Source organism: Drosophila rhopaloa, unplaced genomic scaffold, assembly GCF_018152115.1.
Source record: "Drosophila rhopaloa isolate 14029-0021.01 unplaced genomic scaffold, ASM1815211v1 contig_2, whole genome shotgun sequence".
Taxonomy (NCBI): Eukaryota; Metazoa; Arthropoda; class Insecta; order Diptera; family Drosophilidae; genus Drosophila; species Drosophila rhopaloa.
The window spans coordinates 3,624,154-3,644,430 of NW_025335083.1; the positions used below are offsets into that span (position 1 = coordinate 3,624,154).

The window sequence follows — 20,277 nt, forward strand, 5'->3', positions numbered from 1 at the left end:
GGGTCATTGTTTGCCTTCAATTATAATATTAATTAGTTGGTGTTTAAATTCACAACAGTATAAATTAACTAATTTTAAAAACTGTAAAACCAGTTATAAAAATTTAAGTCGTAATTATTATATTTCTGACAGTAAAATTACCGTTAAAGTAAGAACATTTTTTTTAGATTTTTAAGCAAGAAAATACTTATATAATTTAAAACGGTTTTTTAAATTTTTTTAGCCATATCATTTCATTTATTTCAAGGCGACATTGTTAAAATAAGAAAATTACTACATAAAAACTAATAAAATATTCAGTGCAAGAAGATTTCATAAACAAATTTATATAACTTTTTTTATAATAATATTTAAAATAGCGCAAAGATAATAAAGTAGCAGGTTATGCTCTGAAAGGCGTAATCTATCATAGGCGGTTATTTCCTACCTTGCTTACCTTCATTATCCATTAAAGCAAAGAAAGCAGCTATAACACTCGTGTAGTCTTCCAAAAAACTAAAAACCATTTGAATTATTTATTTTTTATTTCGCTATAATTTGCTAATTTTTAGTATTTTGTTTTTCATTTATAATTAAATTTTCTTTTTTCAAATGATAGAAAGTTTCAAATGCCTTAATGTGTTTCAATGGTCATAGCTCAAAACACAACAGTGTTTAAAACAAAATGATATACAAAAAATCTTGACTCTTTAATTAAGCTTTACTTCAGAAACTTTTTTTTAGTTTTAGTTGGCCAGTGGAAAGAATTAAATATTATTCCAGCTAACCCAATCATTTATACCGTTTATTGGTCTTGATTGTCATGCTTTAAGCCATCAAAATATTGAAATGAATGGAGTGTAGAGGTTGATGGACATACGCATTAAACTGATTTTAGATCAAGTTACTTAAGTTATTAATTTCGTTATGCTTGGTAAGTAAGTTCGTTTGTTGTTTCTTTGCTAATTCGTTGAAATTTTCTAATAAGCATGCGATGCCATTTATAAGTTTGTTTACATCTATTTATTTCTATTTATAAGGTATATATTTATTGGATGCTGGCGTCCAAGAACGCATGCCAAGGATATTATTTTACTCTCTATTTCATTTTCTATATTTAAGTAAGTTTGTTAACTAATTCATTATCGTTAGTTTCGTTTGCTATTTGGACTAGTTTGTGGGTTGCATTTGTTTGTGGTGGGATTCGGATTCTCAACTAATATTCTGTCCATATAACCATGATACTAGGAATTTTTTTTTATGTAAGTATTCCCATATTCATATTTTACACATTGAGATGCAAAATTGTTATTTTGTGACATACTAAACTACACATCAATTAGTTTTTAAAGCAAAACGGTTGTCTTATATATTAAAGTAATATAACAATTTTGTTTACAACAAAAACTTATTTACCTTAACCAAAAATACTTATTCGAAGTCAAAGTTAGTTATATTTTATTTTTTTAGGTACACAGTTTATAAACTTTTGAAACGCAAATTTATAAATTTAACTAAATTTTGGAATGTTGTTTTTTTTGTTTTTATAAATTGCTGCTTCTGGCATAGAATATCACACGAATACTGAGGCAAAACCAAATTAGTAGCAAGTAACAGCTTCATAACAGTTGTTTTCTAACAGACACACATCCACGCTACACTCGCATGCATACTCATAGATACACTTTCATACAGACTTAGGTGCAAATAATATCCAAGTTAGCTAACTATTCTAGCAAAGATTGAGATTCCCCCACCCCCGCTTGGCCAGCACTGCCATTTCCCAAACTCTGTTCTTGGGCGATTCCCTCACAGGGCGCCGCTGCCTCCTGAACCTTATGCTTCAGCAGGGGCATCTTAATGTCAGAGGCCTCCAGTTCGGTGGTGGATTCCAGAGCAGATGTTTCCTGTCCATGGAGCACAACGGCTGCAGGCGCTACTGGCTCAGCTTTCGACGTGGATTTACCCTGGAAAGAAGTAAAAATGAAATCAACTTTAAAATAAAAGCTAAATAAACTAAAAATTTAAGAAAAAAGAAATGTGCATACACAAAAACAAAATTATTCATATTTAAATGAATTTATATTGAAGATTAATTTTGGACAAATTTGTAAAAACTTTCTTTTTGTTACAATCGTTATCTGTGATATGTAAGAACTTTATAATTGGGTATTATAGCTAAATTATATGTAATTGAACTTTATTTTAATATTATTTAAGTTTACTAAATATACTGAGAATACAGACCTGCAAATAGTAGGTCATCAACTGCCCCTTTCCTTTGACAGCTACCAGACCGCGCTGCAGGAATGTGTAACCGAACGGCTGTAGAATATTGCATGTTTCCTCGGTGACCTGAATGGCGCCCGCCTTGCCAGTGCTCTCCATGCGCGATGCCACGTTCACCGTGTTGCCCCAGATGTCATAGTGCGGCTTACGGGCCCCAATAACTCCCGCCGTTATCGGTCCATGATTGATGCCCATCTTAAGGACGAAGTGATTGAACGACTGCTCATTGATACTTTGCAGGGCGTGCTTTAGTTCCAGTGCAAACTCCACCAAGACTGCGAGGTGGGACCATCGTTCCGTAATGGGGGCGTCGTTCCGGAGATTCCTTTGCAGATTTATTCCACTGGCGGCCATGTATGTGGAGCCAATGGTTTTGATTTTGATGATGTCCTGGAACTGGGGCAGCTCTAACAACTAAAATAAAAATAAAATCTCTATAGAAAAAATAATCATTTTGGGCACACAAAACTTTTTTATACCTAACTAAACTATAGCAAACATATTTGAACTTACGGCATCAAAATCTGAAATAACCTCATTTAGAAAACGTAGACACTCCAAGCCTTGATTGTTTACCGTCTCTTCGGAATAGAAATCTAAATAAAATATGTGGGTTTTTAGTCGTTTGCATCGCTAAGTTAGTGTCGTTAAAAATACAAATATGATTAAATATTCTGGCTTTCTACTGCCTTTTTTATATGTTTCATTAAGAATATCACACACAACTTACTGATATCTTAATGTTCATATAGAATCACGGACATCTAACATTTAAAAGTTGATTCTAACTTACCCGAAAAGTTTGGCATACTGGCAAATAAAACGCCGACTTCAGCATAACTTTGAGAGTAAAGATCATCGTGGGAGCGTTTGGTGTTCTTCATGAAATGCTCTGCCACGTGGACAGGTAACACATTATAAACCAAAGCCTCGTTGCGCTGTCGCATGTCGTTTGCAGTCTCCTTCTGCTCGGCCACCTCAGTTTTCCATTTGAAAATAACCCTATCCTCGTGGTCCATCTGCAATTGAATTATTTTATTCTACCGATTACATACAAATTAACTGTTCTTACGTGTCTGGCCAAAGTGCTTAACGCCAGAGACGCCACTAACAAAAGTCCTGAAGCGCAATATCGCGTAGATATGATACTAATAATGGACAAAGAATGTAATTAGTAAAATTTAGCAAAGGAATATAAACAGTGTAGATTAACTTCTCTAGACTTACGGTTGATGTGCCAAATCATCCTCTAGGGCATATAGGTCCTGCATAATAAATACATTGAAGTAACAATGCAGAGCTATAGGAATTTGTCAAAAATAATAAAATTATTAAATAATATAATACAATATTGTTAATTTTTCTAAATTACCTGCAATGGACAATAGTAGCAAGATTTTCGTAAGATGCGTAAGCTGAGCAATCACGGCGATCGCAATCAATATGAGTACTCCAAAATTACTCAAGTAGGACGGATATAGAACTCGTTCCGAGGGCACTGCCTCACGCATTTGTTCCACGAACGATGCGGGCAGCAGGTGCTCTGCGGTGACAACCCCTTCCTCGTCCACGTCCACATCGTTCTCCATGCCGGCCGTGGCATTGAATTCGCTTTCACTCACAATATGCTCGGTGCGCACGAAGGTGACGAAGAAGAACTGTCAAGGAAATAGAGGGAAATCAGTGTCAGGACTTGAGCACGCCCATAATACACTTGCAAAATAAAATGTCCAAATTCAAACTTAATTCAATAAAACATTATATTAAATGTTATGATGTTTTTAAAAAAGAAAGGGGGTTTTTAAAGAAAACAATCTGCCAAGCGATAATCTCAATACGAAAATTCAATCATAAAGGGTTTCTCTTGTAATTGTTTTGTAGAGATTTTATTTTTTTAGGCAGTTGATTAAAAAATTGAGATTTTCATTAAATAACGAATTTTTTGACAAAATTATTTTGTTAAGTGCATATCCCAATATGACAAAAGCATGTACTAACCATGTCTATGACATTACTGAGGCCGATGGTGAGTGCAATAATTATGGCGGCCAGCTCGCGAACGAAGGTAATGTCATTAAACCGCTTGCTCACGTCCACGAAAAACTTGGGCAGCATACCGCTGAAACTTTCGGCGATGCTGATCACAACCAGCATGGCGATCGGAACCAAAGGGGCTGCTATGTTGATGAAGTGAAGGGTAGATCGTGGCAGAACTAAATACGAATACAATACATCGATACACTGCACCAGCAAAGCGGCAAGGAGCGGAAGTGAACTGTACGGCTCTCTATATACGGCGTACGATTGCTCCAACTGCGGGTTCTTGAAGCGCAGAAATATATTTGTGTCCTTGGTGAGGTTCCTTAAAAAAAAGTATACATCGTTGTTTTACAAAAGGTTTAACTCAAAGAACCTTGTGCGAAAATCGTTAGGTTATTGCATTTTATATTACTCAAGGGAACGTACTACAGGCCCAATCTCATTTGAATATGGTAAAATATTTGCCTAAACAATGCAAGTATTGTTTAATATTTATGAAAAATAATTTTTTAATCCATATTTAATTCAGTTTAATCATATCTTAAGGATAAATAAATTTGGTAAGCCTTTTGAACTCAACGCTATTTAATATCACAGGCCCAAGTCTGTGACGATTTAAATTAAAATAATTTGTGTGGCACTGAGGTTTGTATTACTGTACTATAAACAATGGTTAATTAAAACTTACAGAAATAATAGAACATATTTCTATATTACAGAAATAATATAACATATTTCTATATTACAGAAATAATATAATATATTTCTATATTAGAAAAAGCAAAGTTTCAAAAATGTCAAATGCCCATAACTAAAAGTATTATTATTTTCTAAAAAGTATACATATAATATAGGATTTAAATGGTTTAAAGATACACATGCTGACCAAATTAATAGTTTTGAAAAATCTGGAGTGTGAATGACTAAAAAATTTTAAAAATATTCCGTTAATATTTTTAATTGCAGACGATTGCTTATTACTTATAGCCTAGGACACTATCTCAGGGTATGCGTGCTATTCCCTTTCTAGCACATTTTCTGTTTTTATTTTATTAAAAACGTATTAAATTGTTATTGTTTTAAAAACCGAACACTGTCTACAACCTTTATCCATATACAAATGGTTTATTTCTGTTATGCTTACTCATGTCCATCGCGGGTCACCAGTTCGTCTTTCAATCGTTGCTTGAAGTTCTCCAATTTCACCTGCTCTTCTTCATCTTCAGTCACCCCTATTTGATGGCCATTGGATACGGCATTTTGCGCCAGGAGCTCCTCATCATCCAATGTAGCATCGTTATCATCTTCACCTGCCAAGACGTCATTGGTCGATCCATTAGGACTGTGGTGGGAGTTAATATCTTGCGTTTCATTGATTTTCTTGGCACAAGGCGATGCAAACTGGGGAAAATTTATTTAATTTATTTAGTGCAAATGTGCTTAAACAAATTGAAACTAAAAAAAAGTCTAAAAAAAGTTTTAAACCTGCTTTTCTGTGTTATGCTTAAATCACATTTTGTCAATGTTTCTATAAAACACAAGGCCCTGTGTTAAAAACTAATCAAACCTAAAATCACGTCCACTCATGGTTAAATGTTAACTATACAACGCAGAAATGTAACTTTTACGCTATAAGTTACCCGCAATTTACCGGTTTAACCACCTTGGTGATGAAATAGGTTTTAAGTCCAGCGATGCGCAACAGCTCCTCCCGTTTTTCTCCAAAGGCGGGCTCCACTTCAAATTCGCCTTTGAGAAAGGCCAGCGTTTTGTCCGAAATGTGTACGCGTCTAGGGAGATTAGAGCGAATAAAATTTACATTCGAAAATTTAAGCCATAAGTGGTCAACAAACAGAACAGTGCGCACATAAACCCATAAATTTGCATGCTAAAGTGGCAAAGTCAAATCATAATAAGCACTTGCCACAAGTGACGACGACCACGATGGCTGTTATCAATTATGCAGCAGAGGGAGTGACGTGGCAGCAGTTAAACCTGACTTACCCAGCCTTGCCGCTCGATTCCATTTTATTAGCCAGCTCTACGTCCTTGGAGTAAACGTCAAACTGCCACTGCCGCTGGCCGAGAATGCCGGCGAGCACAGCTCCCGTGTGAATTCCCACACGCATATCAACAGGTGAGTTGGCCTTTTGCTGCACATACCTGCAAACAGAGAAAGTGACACGCAACATCGCCAGGCGAGTGGTTGTTTGTTAGTAGCGCCAGAAAGTATGCTTGGGAACAGGAGCTTCGACCAAGGGGCTTAAAGGGCCGAGCGTGGTTAAGTTCAATTATTATTAATTGAACAAACGTTGATTTGGCGTCGCCTTTCGCCTGTCAAGCTGTTTTTCTTCTTTCCCAAGGGAGCTGTCTTTCGCCGCTACTCACTTGATGGCCTTCACCATGGAGAGTCCCATGTGCACGCACATGACGGCGTGATCCGGACGCTCATCGGGGGCACCGCTAATACAATAATAGCAATCGCCAAGAATCTTGATGCGCAGTTGCTGATATTTCTAGGGGAAGAAGGTGATTTAATTCGAGTCAAACAAGAATAACAGTTTAAAGACTTAAGATTTTTGAAATGGATTTTTAAATAAAAGTAAAAGGCAATGCACAGTTAATAGCAGGTTTAATTTTTACCAACTTAATTTTACCAATTCCAGACACCCACGAAATACTCCCTTAAAAAATCATCTCTACCTCTTCACCTCAGGGAAGTTTTAACCGACACACATGAACACATCAGGGACCCATTTAGCCAAACCCGAGAAAAATCGCATTAAAATTACCTAAACCCAAAAATAAACAAACAACCGACAGCACTTAAAATAACCACAAAAAAATCACTCGAAGGAAAAAATCAACTTGAAACATTATATACGCCTGACTGGACATAACTTTTGTTGGTCATTCGCCCTACGCCCCAACCCAGGAAAATTACAAAAAGAAAGCCAAAATAATAGAGACAACGGAATGAAAAGTTGAACATGGAAACTGAAATAAAGGGAAAAAATCGAATTAAAGTAAGGAGCCACCCAATAAGAGGAAATATAAAAATTCCCTATTCTAAATGGCGTATCTTAAACATCATGATCATCATTAGAAGAAACCGGTATAAGTTGGACCTCCCAGACAACCCAGGCAGGTGAATGAACAGCTAAAATAAAACATACAGAAAAGTAGTCAAAAAAAAAACAATGACAAATGTTGAAAATGAAAACACAAGAAAATATTACCTCGGCAAGCCTATCGAAGCGTGCGAAGAGCTCGTTAAGCATTTTAACCAAATCTTGGGCGCTATATGTAGACGAGATGGCGGTAAAACCAACGATATCCGCATATAGTATGCTTGTTTCGTGCAAATAAAAAGTGGGAGAGATTCCGGAGTTTTATCGTTAAACAAGTGGAAACGCAATTGGGTTTTATTTAAGTATTAACACCTATAAATATGCAGCATTACGTGAAAGGAATGTTAACTATGGACCATAACTTGTGGTAGTAACTGAAATAGCTCTTAGCTATTATAATTATATCAAAGAACGAGTTTTAAATATTATGCTTTAAAAGTAGATAAATTATTCTTAAATGATCTATATTATTACTTATTATTATTCAACTGGCTTTAAAATGTAACTTCATGTGTACCTGTTTTTTTTTTAAGATGAAGAAAACCTTTTTATTAGCTAACTTATTTACCAACAGAACCTGTCAACATTATTACTTTCGAGCGCGTTATACTGCTAAACAAAAATATATTTACCACGATTACAGCTTTTGACCTTCTGCAAGGGTAGGAAGAAATTAAAAATAACAATTTTATAACTTACCTCACATTCTCGTGCCGACTCATATATATCTTTTTAAAAGCCTCGGAACTAGATGAGCCCAAATCCTCCCGCATTTTAATGGCCACGTGCTTTGGCAGAACAGACAAGAGCAAACGCTCCTAAAGTTGAAAAAAATTAAAATTATTACATTACAACCAGCCGTTACTCTTATCAATGATCACCTGCTCGGCCGACTGTTCCTCAATGACCATTTTCACTTCGAGGCTCTTTTTGGCCTCGAGGAAGGCTCGTTTCTGCTTGGCCTCGCCCATAAAGTAGTATAGGAGCCCTATCAGCGCTGCTGTAGCTATTAAAACCGCATTGGCCGCCAACTGATTTGGGATCAGCGAATCCCCGCCAGAGTAAGCCACGGGCAGGCTGAGACAAATAAAATACGTGATACATCCAATCGACAGCCCAAGGAAAATCAATGGCAATGGCAGCGTTACATAGACCAGGAAGTTTAGTAAGATGGCCCAGCCAAGAAGGTCTCTAAAATATTTGCGAATAAATAAAAAAAAAACGTGTAAGGTAATTCCAGCCCTATTAATACAATATTTGTACCACGATCATAAATATTGTTTCAATTCTTATTTAAGCAGTCTTATAAAGTGGGCACTAACCTTGGAGAGAAGCTAGGCTGCAAGAAAACATAGGCGGCAAAGTGAAGAATGCTTAGCAACCACAGAGCCCGTGGCACAATAGTTAGGAGTATTTGGTGGAAGCGCAACAATGACGGTTTCTCGGAACGCCGACCAATGTGAAGAAGAGCTGTTAAGGCCAAGTACGCCACCAGCATACAGCAGTTGACCACTGCAATTAAGTTAATTAAACATTAAGAAAGTATTAACTTATAATCTAATTTATTATTAAAACAAACATTGCAGCTGTTAGGCCTGGTACTCAGATCAAAAAACGATTTAATCTTTCCAGACTGACAGCATTTTTGAGAGTTCGTCAGTATTGAGTCGTACTGTCAATCAGCTGCGTTTGTTAAAGGATATTCTCAACTTCTTTAACAAGACAAGTCTGCCGCTACACAAAGAAATTATAAAACAATATAATTTAAATTTAACTTGTAATTATTTGGTAATTTAGAGATCATAGCTAACCTAAAGTCTTGCGATTATTCTGTGTTTTTATTGCGTTTTTCGGTCCATTTTCGACCTAAGAAAAACTGTGCTCTGATAACACCCCAAAAGATTGAATTTTTAAAAGTTCTTCTACTTCAATTTCAACAACACTTCTAAGAATAATTAAACTTCTCGAAAACACAAATCCTTATATGAACACTTTAAGTTTAAATTTCGTAGTTAAAGATAATTGTAATAATAAAATTTCTCAACAAACGCCTATAATTACGGGAAAGTTTTAGGTAAATCCCATTATAGTTTGAAAATTCCGCACCCTAAAATTATTATAATGCTTAAATAATTCAATTTCCCAACAAACGCCTATAATTACGTTAAAGTTTCAGGTAAATCCCATTATAGTTTGAAAATTCCTATTCTGACATATACAGAGTTGTCATTTTTACAATTTACTGATTACTCTACTTCGAAAAGATACACATCCACCTGGCTTTAGCATTATGTCTTGTGATTTCTACTTTTTAATACATGTTTTGCATGCTCCTATTCAATTTAACTAATGTTTTCAAAACACAAACTATTTCTTTGGCTTCTTTTATCAAGCATCTACTCTCAAATCACCTCTTGTTGGGACCGCCTGATCCCAGGGAATTCCGATGGTCCAGATGTTAAAAAGAACGGCGGCGAAGAGGAACCACTTTAGACCGCTGCGGCGCTGTTTAATGGAGTAGTTATGGTAGAGTTCGTTGAGCACGTTCTGCGGCAGGATTACGACTCCTCCGCCGGTGATTCCCACACCACCGGCTACATCGCTGTCGTTTTGCCGCCGACGGGCTGGTGTCTTCTGACGCTGCGCCTTTGGTTTGCTGGGCGTTGAGGTGGCCGTCGCCTGGCCGTTATCCAGACTGGCCTCCTTCTCCCCTGTCATACTGCTAGAATGCTCCTTGGGGCCCTCGGGATTTAATTATTCGTTGATCGGCGACCCTTTCTGGGCTTTCTGGTTTATGAATGAAGCGAAACCATTTCCTTGGCTCATTTATTTATGATGTTTGTAGCTCCTAGAAACTGGGAGACGACGGCTGGGTAGATAGAAGCAATTCGAAGCACAAACGTAAACACAAGTGAAAATACAAACTCGCGTTAACGGTTAATTTAAGACTTAGCGTTGCTTTGTGGAGCCTCCCGCCACCCCTTCCCTCCTGTAAATGTGTGTGTGGAAGCGAGAGGCACAGCGGAAGCGTCCTTGTGGAAAAACGACGAGGGCGTCCCTGCCTTTAAATGTGTGTGTGTGTATCTGTCTATGTGGGTGCCGCATAGTGGTTCGCATTTCCGAAAAATATATATACGGAAAAATTTCTTCCCAAGCATATTTTGGTCTTATACTTCTGTAGGTTTGTGATACTCTCAAAAAATATTTCTATGTGATAATGTTGAATCAAATATTATATTTGCATCGATAGTCAAGCACCACAAAAAGAATTGTGATAAGAGTTCTTTGAAACATAATTTTATTTTGTTGATTTAACACTATGGACACTGCATACATAAGATTATGAAAACTATATCTCGCACTGGAACTAAGTTCAAATGACATGCACAAGAGATAATACAATCTAAAAATTGGTTTCAAAAAATCGTCCAAAATTATCTGTAAAATAGCTACAAAAATGTATAAAAACACAAAAAACAGCAGTACTGCTTGCATATGCTCCTCTTTCGCCTCCCGTATTCAGAAAATCAATTTCCGTTTAACGTTAATTAGAGAAAATCGAGTTTCCTATTATAGGCACAAATTCAAATTGACTTGTCAAATTTCCTGCAGAGTCCTTTCCTACCCTCTGCCCAGATATGACTAAATTATTCATTTTTTCTGCCATATTTGACACCCGCATAGACCACGGTAAGAATCTCTCCCGCTCTCTCGTTCTTCCTCTCTCTCTCGTTGGGGCTCTCTCTCCCCCGCCACTTCTTCTTCCTTTTCATTGGACTGCCGTTTCCTTTCCTCATTGCCGAATATTCAACTGACGGACTGTGAAACACAGCTCCTTTCTTTTTCCTTACGGAAAATCCTTTTTCGTCTAGGTATGCGTTCGTGTTTGTGTGGGTAAGGCTGATTTGCACAAGGTTCGATTTAATGCGTTCTGATTTTGTTTGTATAGCTGAGCGTGGTGTGTGTGTACACACTTCTTATTGCACTGAAGACAAGTTTCGATTTTAATTTTAATCCAAATAACTGACACCTTAAGCCTCACGCCCTCCCTTCCGTCACACATTTTTGGGAGGCTGCGAAAACCGTTATAGCATGTACAGTTTATCTTTATCCGCATTCCGCGCTCCTTTTACTACCATCTCACAGTTAAACTGCTGAGCTCTCAAGCATACATACTTTGAAGGAGATTTTTCTTTTTCGATGTGTTCAGTTTTTCCTTATGAGTTTTATTTCTGCTGCCTGGCGATTCTTCACGCTTAACGCCGCGCTTTTTTTTCGACTAAACTAAGGAGCCCGATAAACTTGACTGATAGTCAAGTGAAAATTTTCGACAGTCAACAAGCCTCAGGAGCAAGGATTTTCGTTCTCTCGGATGGGGAGCGAGCTTTTGCTGCTGAAAGCTCCGCTCAGCGCATGTCTGCGACCTGGAGCGGAGCATGCCACTGATAACGGTACAGCTGGCCAGCTTGATAAGGCGCCCTGCATAATCGCCAGAATATTACCGCAAGCGCAAAAAGTTAATTAGATAGGAGCATTAATGCTTCTCGCAAATCGGTAATTGAACGACGGGTAAGACGAATATAAGGCTGCAGCTGGCCTTGAATGGCATTGAAAAAGGTGCAGCTGCTGTCTGAGAGAGTGTGCGTATACGAGTGAGTCGGGTGCAGATGCAAAGGAAATGCTCAATAAAGCGGAAGACGTTTTCCTTCTTCAATATGGCTGTGATGTACATACAGTGGCTCACAGCTTATTTGACCCACACCTAATTTTCAACATTAAACAGGTATAACTCCTGAACCATAAGAGATACCCATAAAAATAGAACGCAGAAAGGTTAACTGTTGTTTTAACTTCAAAAATATGTTTTCATTTATTTATTCTAGCAAGGAACTTCTTAATTAAACAATAAAAACTAAAAATACTGCCTTTTTCAATGCCACAGCTTATTTGACCCAGTTCATCAAATTAATTATAAAAAATTGCAAAAAAATATTTTTTTAACTTTTAGTATTTGGTATGTCCGCCCTTTTGGTCCACAACCGACTTCAGTCGATTGGGAATAGATTCGACCAATTTTTTTGTGGTTTCTGGGGTGATTTTAGCCCATTCTTCGAGCAAAGCCGTCTTCAACTCATTTTTAATGGAAATATTGCGCTCCCGAATTTTTGAGTCCCGCAAAGCCCACAAATTCTCAATAACATTAAAATCGGGTGACTGAGCTGGCGATTTCATTATATGGTGACAATTATAACCCAGGAAATATTGAACTATAACCGACTTTTGCTTTGGGTCATTGTCTTGGTAGAACCGAAAACCCTGTTTTATTCCCAATTTCTCAGCACTTTGGAGTAAATTATCCTTAAGGATATCAAGATAAACATTTTTATTCATTATGCTTTCAATAAATTTTAGGTTTCCGACTCTTGCTGCGGACTTACAGGCCCAAACCATAACGTGTCCGCTGTCATGCTTAACGGTGGGTTTTAGATGTTTGTCCTGCAGCTCTGTATTGGCTTTACGCCATACGTTAGAACATAATTTGGACCCAAAAATATTACGTCATTTTCGCTGATGAGTCAAAATTTAATATTTTTGATCCGATGGACGTTCTTAGCTATGGCGTAAAGCCAATACAGAGCTGCAGGACAAACATCTAAAACCCACCGTTAAGCATGACAGCGGACACGTTATGGTTTGGGCCTGTAAGTCCGCAGCAAGAGTCGGAAACCTAAAATTTATTGAAAGCATAATGAATAAAAATGTTTATCTTGATATCCTTAAGGATAATTTACTCCAAAGTGCTGAGAAATTGGGAATAAAACAGGGTTTTCGGTTCTACCAAGACAATGACCCAAAGCAAAAGTCGGTTATAGTTCAATATTTCCTGGGTTATAATTGTCACCATATAATGAAATCGCCAGCTCAGTCACCCGATTTTAATGTTATTGAGAATTTGTGGGCTTTGCGGGACTCAAAAATTCGGGAGCGCAATATTTCCATTAAAAATGAGTTGAAGACGGCTTTGCTCGAAGAATGGGCTAAAATCACCCCAGAAACCACAAAAAAATTGGTCGAATCTATTCCCAATCGACTGAAGTCGGTTGTGGACCAAAAGGGCGGACATACCAAATACTAAAAGTTAAAAAAATATTTTTTTTGCAATTTTTTATAATTAATTTGATGAACTGGGTCAAATAAGCTGTGGCATTGAAAAAGGCAGTATTTTTAGTTTTTATTGTTTAATTAAGAAGTTCCTTGCTAGAATAAATAAATGAAAACATATTTTTGAAGTTAAAACAACAGTTAACCTTTCTGCGTTCTATTTTTATGGGTATCTCTTATGGTTCAGGAGTTATACCTGTTTAATGTTGAAAATTAGGTGTGGGTCAAATAAGCTGTGAGCCACTGTACATCAAACACTAAACAAATATATATAAACATATAAATATACTTGTACATATATAAACACAGTCCTATTAACAATAATTATTTAGAAAAATGGTTCTCGAAATTTTCGAGGTAGAGAATGTTGAATTTGGTGAATTTATATGCAATTACAAATGTTTTTACTGATTTAATTGATTGCCTCAATATTACTGGATTTAATTTTAAAAATCCTTATCTGCTTCCGTATAAATTTATGCCATATAATTTCATTATTAATAGCAATGGGTTTTTATATGTACATTTATATATATTTTTCCACGGCAATAACCAGAAACAAAGGAACTTCGCCAAATTTTATAAACCCCTGCAGCTATTAAAACAATAAAATATTTTATAAAACGAATATTTGTAGTTTGTTTTGGTTTATGGTTTATCGATCGATCTGCGTGCTGTATGAGTTATAAAATCATACTTCTAAACTTTTAAAACAAAAAGTCTTGGATTATATCCTTATTTGTTTAAAACCCTTTAATAAAAACAAAAGAGAAAGCAAACTTCGGCAAGCCGAAGTTTATATACTCTTGCACTTATTACAATATGAATACATTTCGTTTTCTATGCCCACATTACTAAAAATTATATTACTCTCTGCAAGGGTATAACTATGAAACAATGTCCATTTTGCCGTAGTTTCTATTGCAGCTACATACATATATGATATTGTTGTTGGATTTTGAATAAAACTAAAAGCGTAATTCTGATATAGTAAATAATTACTATATCTCAAAGGAATATTTTTACAAATAGAAAAACAGCCAAATATAAATCTATTGTATTAGTCCGACATATGTACATATATACTACCTGCAATAGGAAGACATTTTTTGGGAAAGTTTCAAGCAGATAGCTTTCAAACTGAGACTAGTTTGCGTAGAAACGGACGGACAGACGGACAGGCGGACATGGCTAGATCGACTCTCCCGGTGATGCTGATCAAGAATATATTTACATTATAGGGTCCAAAAAGGTCTCCTCACTGCGTTGCAAAATTTGGACTGAAATTGTAATACGCTCTGCAAGGGTATAAAAATTGCTTTTTTCCAGTGTAGTGTATATATGTACAACAGCTGGTTCTCCTTACTGAGAACTCAAAGTAAAGGAGACATGTGCACTTAATACACAGCGAGGCAACAATTTCCCAGCAGCTGCCTGCCAGTGCATTTCATTATGGTATTAAACCGACCCATTTACCTGGCTACCTGGGAACGGTTCCGAGCAACTGGAAAATTGTAATTTCCGCCTGTGATTAACGAACGTTTTTGATTGATTGTGTCGCCTGCGTAACAGTTAAGAAAATAGGGCGATTTTACTAACATAGTTCTGACTATTGCAACATGTAAAAGCCTTACCAATACATTGATTTTCAAATTATGTCTCTAAAGAAGACAGTAAATGCAGCTGCGTTCAGTCGCAGGACATCTTAAGGGATCCGAACGTCCAACACCAACATCTGTCATTTACCTGAAAACGGTACTGGATTCTCAGGTATATTTCTCCAATGGCAGGAATTAACAATTTCAGTAATTTTGACTACAATATTCACCGCGCAGTACAAAAGCAAGCTGGCAACCCTGTTTCGAGATGAAATAACATTCATATTCTTAAAAATAACTGTGACAAAAAAATAAGTTTCACCACTATCGCTTTCAAAGAGAGCATTGCAAAATATCTCTCATTTGGTGTTGCTTAATGCCGAAATATACGCCGCAAGTTTACAAAGCTCTCACCGCTTTTCCGCTAGCTTTTCTCATATACAAGTAAAGCAAAGGAATGGAAATTGTGAAATAAAAAACAAAGGCAAATGTTCATAAAAGTTAAGCTGTACCTAAAGTAAACTACTTTATGCCGAAAAATTTTAGGGAAACTGCTAAGCCGCAGGCAGAGTTATCGTAGGCCAGACTGAGAAACGACCCCTACCAACACTAGAGCGCGCCGCTTTAAAAGCCGGGCCAACGCTCTTTGCTCTCTCATTCGGCGTTTTTCTTCGTGACTGTGTGGACGTTCTCACTACGGCTAAATCTCCAGCAATCCAGCGACTTTCTTAGCAAAGCTACTAAAGAGGAAACGGCAGTTTGCACAAATTTATAAAATTTGCAGTTTATTGAAAACTACGTGTTGTTCGAGCCCTTCGAGTCGTGTTTGACGCATACCAAAACCTTTAATTTAAACGTGTTTTCGCGCTTCGCTTTTGAAAAGTAAAAACCGTAAATCAAAATGGCTGATGTGGCTGAGCAAAAGAAGTGAGTACTTTGTTTGCATTGTATGCGGGTGTCTGTGTATTTTGTTTAAACAATTGGATGGATTGGATTTTAAGCGAGTTTCGCTTTTTGGATGTTCATCGCAACGGTTTGGAAAAATTTTCTTTTGAATTCTGTGTGTCTATATACGCAAACCGCTTGGCAGCACTAAAGCAGTTGTCCCGCTCGCGCCGATGGCCGTAGATGTGCGCGCAAAAAACGACGCCGTTGAATTTGGCGCGGCGTCATGGTGCCTTCTCGCTCATTCTCCGGCCGGCAAACCAACGACAACGAGAATTTACTTGTGTGTGTGCGTGCGGTGGTGTTGGCAGCGGGGTAATGTTTGTGCGAGTGTGTGCGTGCGCCAAGCGAAGTGCGCAAAAAAATGTATGAGAGTGCCGACTGAGTGAAGCATTTTAGGTTGCCGCTCTTTTTCTTGTGCTGTTTAATTTAAGCTGTATTTTTTCAGGCTCTGTTTGCTTTTGCTTCCTTCCCCACCAGCCCATTAATTTTCGTCAATTTTCTTTCACACGTCTGCTCGCTTAAAGCTCAAAACTTGGCATTAACGGCCAACAAATTCTTGTACTAGCTTCCAGGTATTTAGTCATTGCCGAAAATAATCGTACGCGGGCCGGCTCACAGATTCTTTTCGAGCTTTTATTTTGTGCTTTTCAGCGGGGGTGGTAAAGAAAAGCAGGAAAACCGTTATATCTGTTGTCTTAGGTTGTGCCGGTTTTCTATTGGGATAGGGGAGGTGCGCACTTAAGGTGTTTTATGGCTGGCTGTGTGTGTGATACTTTTGACCGTTATTTTTGTCGCTTTGCGTTGTACATTTTACAACTCGTCGCTTGAACCGCCCAACTCCCTCTCTCCTATTTAGCTACGTGACGCGCGCACATTTAAACAGCTCGAAAGTATGTGCGAGCGAGTCGACCATAGTGTCTCAACCGCATAAAAACCAGTTTTTTTTTTATTTCTCGGCTTGTTCGTTTTATTTCAAACAAGTCGCGCTTTTTACTTTTTGCAAGTCTGCAAAGCATCTCTTTTATGCTACCCACATTTCGTCTGTGTTGAAGGTAAAGAAGGAATACACACACATGAATGCATGCCATTTATATGGAAACGAGCACGCTGCCAAATGCCGCTCACCTTTTCTGGTTTCTTTTTGCGTCGCAGTTTGCACAAGTTGTTGCTCCCATTTATCATTTTACGGTAGCGACGCCGGCAGATGTTACAAAGATGCCTGGTGATGTTGTTGGTAAGCGCCCTGCTCGTCCTGGGGTTGGTGGTAGAAGTGGAAAGATAAAGTAGGAAGAAATAAAAAAAAAAATCTGCCGGCGCTACGATGGAAAATTCATTGGAAATTTGAAAAAGCCCTGTTGTAATTCATTTGAAAAAATTTACAACAAAATTAAAGTATTGAATTATTTATAATTTAATAGCAGAGAAAATATTATTTAGTCAGAATTATATTTAAAAATGTAACTACGTTAAGGAAGGGGTATAGTGCTAACATTTTTTAAATTGATTCGAATAAAACTTCCGAAGTTTTGGGCAGTTGAACGCTGGGTGTCCAAAACTTCAAAATGCTCTCCTAAAAAGTTGTCATTTTCGAAAGTCGGTGTACACGATCCTGAAAAACTAATGGACGACTCGGTTTGAAAATTTGCACAGAACTTATTTACTAAATTCCTCAGGTAACACTGTCTTCGCTGACTATTTTTGGGCGGCCGGAGATTGGCGATTGTCTATATCTCACTTACTTTTCAATATTTTTGCATGCAAATTATTACACATTGTGGAAATGTTGTATTAAATACATGGGGAAAAAAATTGAACTGAAGACTATCCCAATTAAAATTTGTAAGAATTTACCGATTTGGCAGCGAATTAACTATACCGCCCTTAAATGAAATGTTGAAATGTTTGGACATTTTGAATTCATTTACCTTTTTAACTATCATTAGTAGCTTACCAATGGTCTATTTTATTATATATTTTGGTTTGCGTAAATAGGTTTTTTAATGTACTTACATTATATGTATAACTGAAATTATTGATGCAGTTATGGATACTGTTTTTGGAAGTTACCGATGATTCAGAAAGTCACCAAAAAAAGATTAGAACTGCAGATAGTAAATGTAATATTTTAAGAGATGACCATAAAACGTAAATAATATTGAACCTGTTTTAACCTGATTTTTTGTAATCTACAGCGAGACCCCTGTTGTCGAGAAGGTCGCAGCTGAGGAAGTCGATGCTGTGAAGAAGGATGCCGTTGCCGCCGAGGAGGCAGCAGCTGAGAAGCCAACCGCCACAGAAAACGGTGCTGTCGAAGAGGAGAGCGCCGCCAAGGAGAACGGTGCACCGGCTGCTGAAAGTGCGGCACCCGCCGAAGCAGCCGACGCCGTTGATGGCGAAAAGGCGACCGAGGCCGCTGCTCCTGCCGCCGCCACCCCCGAGGATGAGAAGGAGGAAAAGAAGGAGGAGGACAAAAAGGAGGAGTCTGCTGTTGACGGCGAGGAGGCCAAGAAAGAGAGCAGCGAGGCAGCACCGGCTGCTGTTGAGAACGGCGCCGAGGAGGCCGCTAACGGTGACTCTACAGGTGTGTAGAGAAGGCAGCCAGCCTAAGGGATTTCCCGTTCAGGTTGCTAACTTCCATTTTTTTTTCCATTTCCAGACGCGCCCGCCATCGAGGCTGTGAAGCGGAAGGTGGACGAAGCTGCTGCCAAGGCTGACGAGGCCGTCGCCACGCCGGAGAAAAAGGCGAAGCTGGACGAGGCCAGCACAAAGGACGAGGTGCAGAACGGGGCCGAGGCCAGCGAAGTTGCTGCCTAAGGAAATCGTCCGCGGAGCAACAGACTCAGTAATCTACATATAAAATACTTACTAACACAAAACAAACACAAATCACACAAATAACGGTTCTACCACCAGCCACGCGCACCGAATTGCCCACCGCCCGTCCGTGTGGGCGGGTGATTCGTGGGTTGCTGACTGGGTGGTCGAATGCAATTCTATTATAACAATCCTGCAATGGGAGCGTAGTTAATGCGTGCCGATTCTCTCTGTCTCTACTAACAAACAAACAACCAACCAACCAACAACAAACGAGAAACAAAAAAAAATCCATTATCATTTAAAACCTTACTTAAAAACTTAACTTTAAAGCAAAGTATATATAGAAAGCAAAAGATTAAGAAAAAAAAAAGTAAGCGAAAGTATGATGCGAGACCCTCTATGTTTTAAGAATACAAGTTGTAAACAAAAAGCGTCAAATTTAATAATTGTAATAATAAATACGAAGCGAATGAAAAAAATTGCAAACAAAATTTCTAAATAAGAAACAAACCATAAGAAATTTAACGGCAAAAACCCTTTTTTTGTCACTTAAAAAGTTATAATTTTACAACTTTATCCTATATTGTGTATGAATATTTATATATATCAAGCAAGCAACACTACAAAAACAGCAAAATGTAACAACATGCTGCCAACAACAACACCCCCATAAAAGTTTCTGCCAACTGGCAATGAGACAAAACAAATCATACCACATAGAAACAATAAAAACAAAAAAAAAACGGAATAAGGAATTCAATTTTTTATATAAAAATCAAAGCGTAATTTCTGAATAGATGGGCGACGACATTGAATTGAAAGTAATTGAGCTTGCAATGTCTACACAGCTATCATTTTGTTCATCAAATAAGTACTAGTATTATATTTGACCAAGATTTTAAACTTTTATTCGCAATTTTCCGTTAAATCACCTTTCCGTTTCTTTCCTATTGTCTTTGCGTTCGAAATTGTTTGCTTGGCGCGTGTACTTAAGCCAATCTTACTAATTTGTAAGTTAGCCGACATCTACAGGCAGCCACCAACATTAATCAGTTTAGGGCCGAAAATCAGTAATGGGCAAACAACACCGACATTTAGCAACAACAATTCGAGAACATTCAAAAATAAATGGAACAAGTAAAAAAATTATCAGAGTATTGTTTCTGTTTATGGGTTTGAGGTTAAGTTTATTTAATATTTGTTGTAGTTTCTAAGAAACGCTCACCTAATGGGCTAGTGGCCGCTACTGTACTTTCGTGGATGAAAAGCTGAGGTGTGAACAATCGCGGTGGACATTTTTCAAGGACTGGATG

The 20,277-nt window shown here is 37.6% G+C and overlaps 2 protein-coding genes across 8 annotated transcripts; one reads left to right on the plus strand and one right to left on the minus strand.

The window, feature by feature from the left end:
* Positions 1–524: 524 nt before the first annotated feature.
* Positions 525–15,714, minus strand: LOC108050858 (adenylate cyclase type 3). 7 transcript variants are annotated; one of them, XM_017132747.2, is made up of 19 exons: positions 15,522–15,714; positions 15,078–15,457; positions 9,851–10,308; positions 8,762–8,951; positions 8,321–8,630; positions 8,139–8,257; positions 7,548–7,659; positions 6,697–6,824; positions 6,313–6,471; positions 5,960–6,098; positions 5,453–5,709; positions 4,267–4,630; positions 3,641–3,926; positions 3,496–3,568; positions 3,341–3,416; positions 3,062–3,287; positions 2,782–2,864; positions 2,227–2,682; positions 525–1,946 (listed from the first exon to the last, which is right to left on the minus strand). In XM_017132747.2, exons 3-19 carry the CDS (start codon positions 10,155–10,157, stop codon positions 1,707–1,709), a joined length of 3,525 nt encoding a protein of 1,174 aa, XP_016988236.1. In that variant the 5' UTR covers positions 10,158–10,308; positions 15,078–15,457; positions 15,522–15,714; the 3' UTR covers positions 525–1,706. The 7 variants fall into 7 exon arrangements, with proteins under 7 accessions (XP_016988236.1, XP_016988235.1, XP_016988237.1 ...); XM_017132746.2 differs by having other exon boundaries at positions 15,078–15,714; XM_017132748.2 differs by lacking the exons at positions 15,078–15,457; positions 15,522–15,714 and adding an exon at positions 11,616–11,823.
* Positions 15,715–15,844: 130 nt separating this feature from the next.
* Positions 15,845–19,712, plus strand: LOC108050859 (enolase-phosphatase E1). Its single transcript, XM_017132753.2, has 3 exons — positions 15,845–16,126; positions 18,340–18,728; positions 18,804–19,712. Exons 1-3 carry the CDS (start codon positions 16,101–16,103, stop codon positions 18,959–18,961), a joined length of 573 nt encoding a protein of 190 aa, XP_016988242.1. The 5' UTR covers positions 15,845–16,100; the 3' UTR covers positions 18,962–19,712.
* The last annotated feature ends 565 nt before the right edge of the window (positions 19,713–20,277 follow it).

Coding starts and splice junctions, on each gene's coding strand:
- LOC108050858 (XM_017132747.2), bottom strand. CDS start 10,157: ATGACAGGGGAGAAGGAGGCCAGTCTGGATAACGGCCAGGCGACGGCC. Junction 8,952..9,850: donor TCAGGCGGTCCCAACAAGAG/GTGATTTGAGAG, acceptor ACTTAATTGCAG/TGGTCAACTGCTGTATGCTG. Junction 2,683..2,781: donor TTATTTCAGATTTTGATGCC/GTAAGTTCAAAT, acceptor TTTTTATTTTAG/TTGTTAGAGCTGCCCCAGTT.
- LOC108050859 (XM_017132753.2), top strand. CDS start 16,101: ATGGCTGATGTGGCTGAGCAAAAGAA. Junction 16,127..18,339: donor GATGTGGCTGAGCAAAAGAA/GTGAGTACTTTG, acceptor TGTAATCTACAG/CGAGACCCCTGTTGTCGAGA. Junction 18,729..18,803: donor CGCTAACGGTGACTCTACAG/GTGTGTAGAGAA, acceptor TTCCATTTCCAG/ACGCGCCCGCCATCGAGGCT.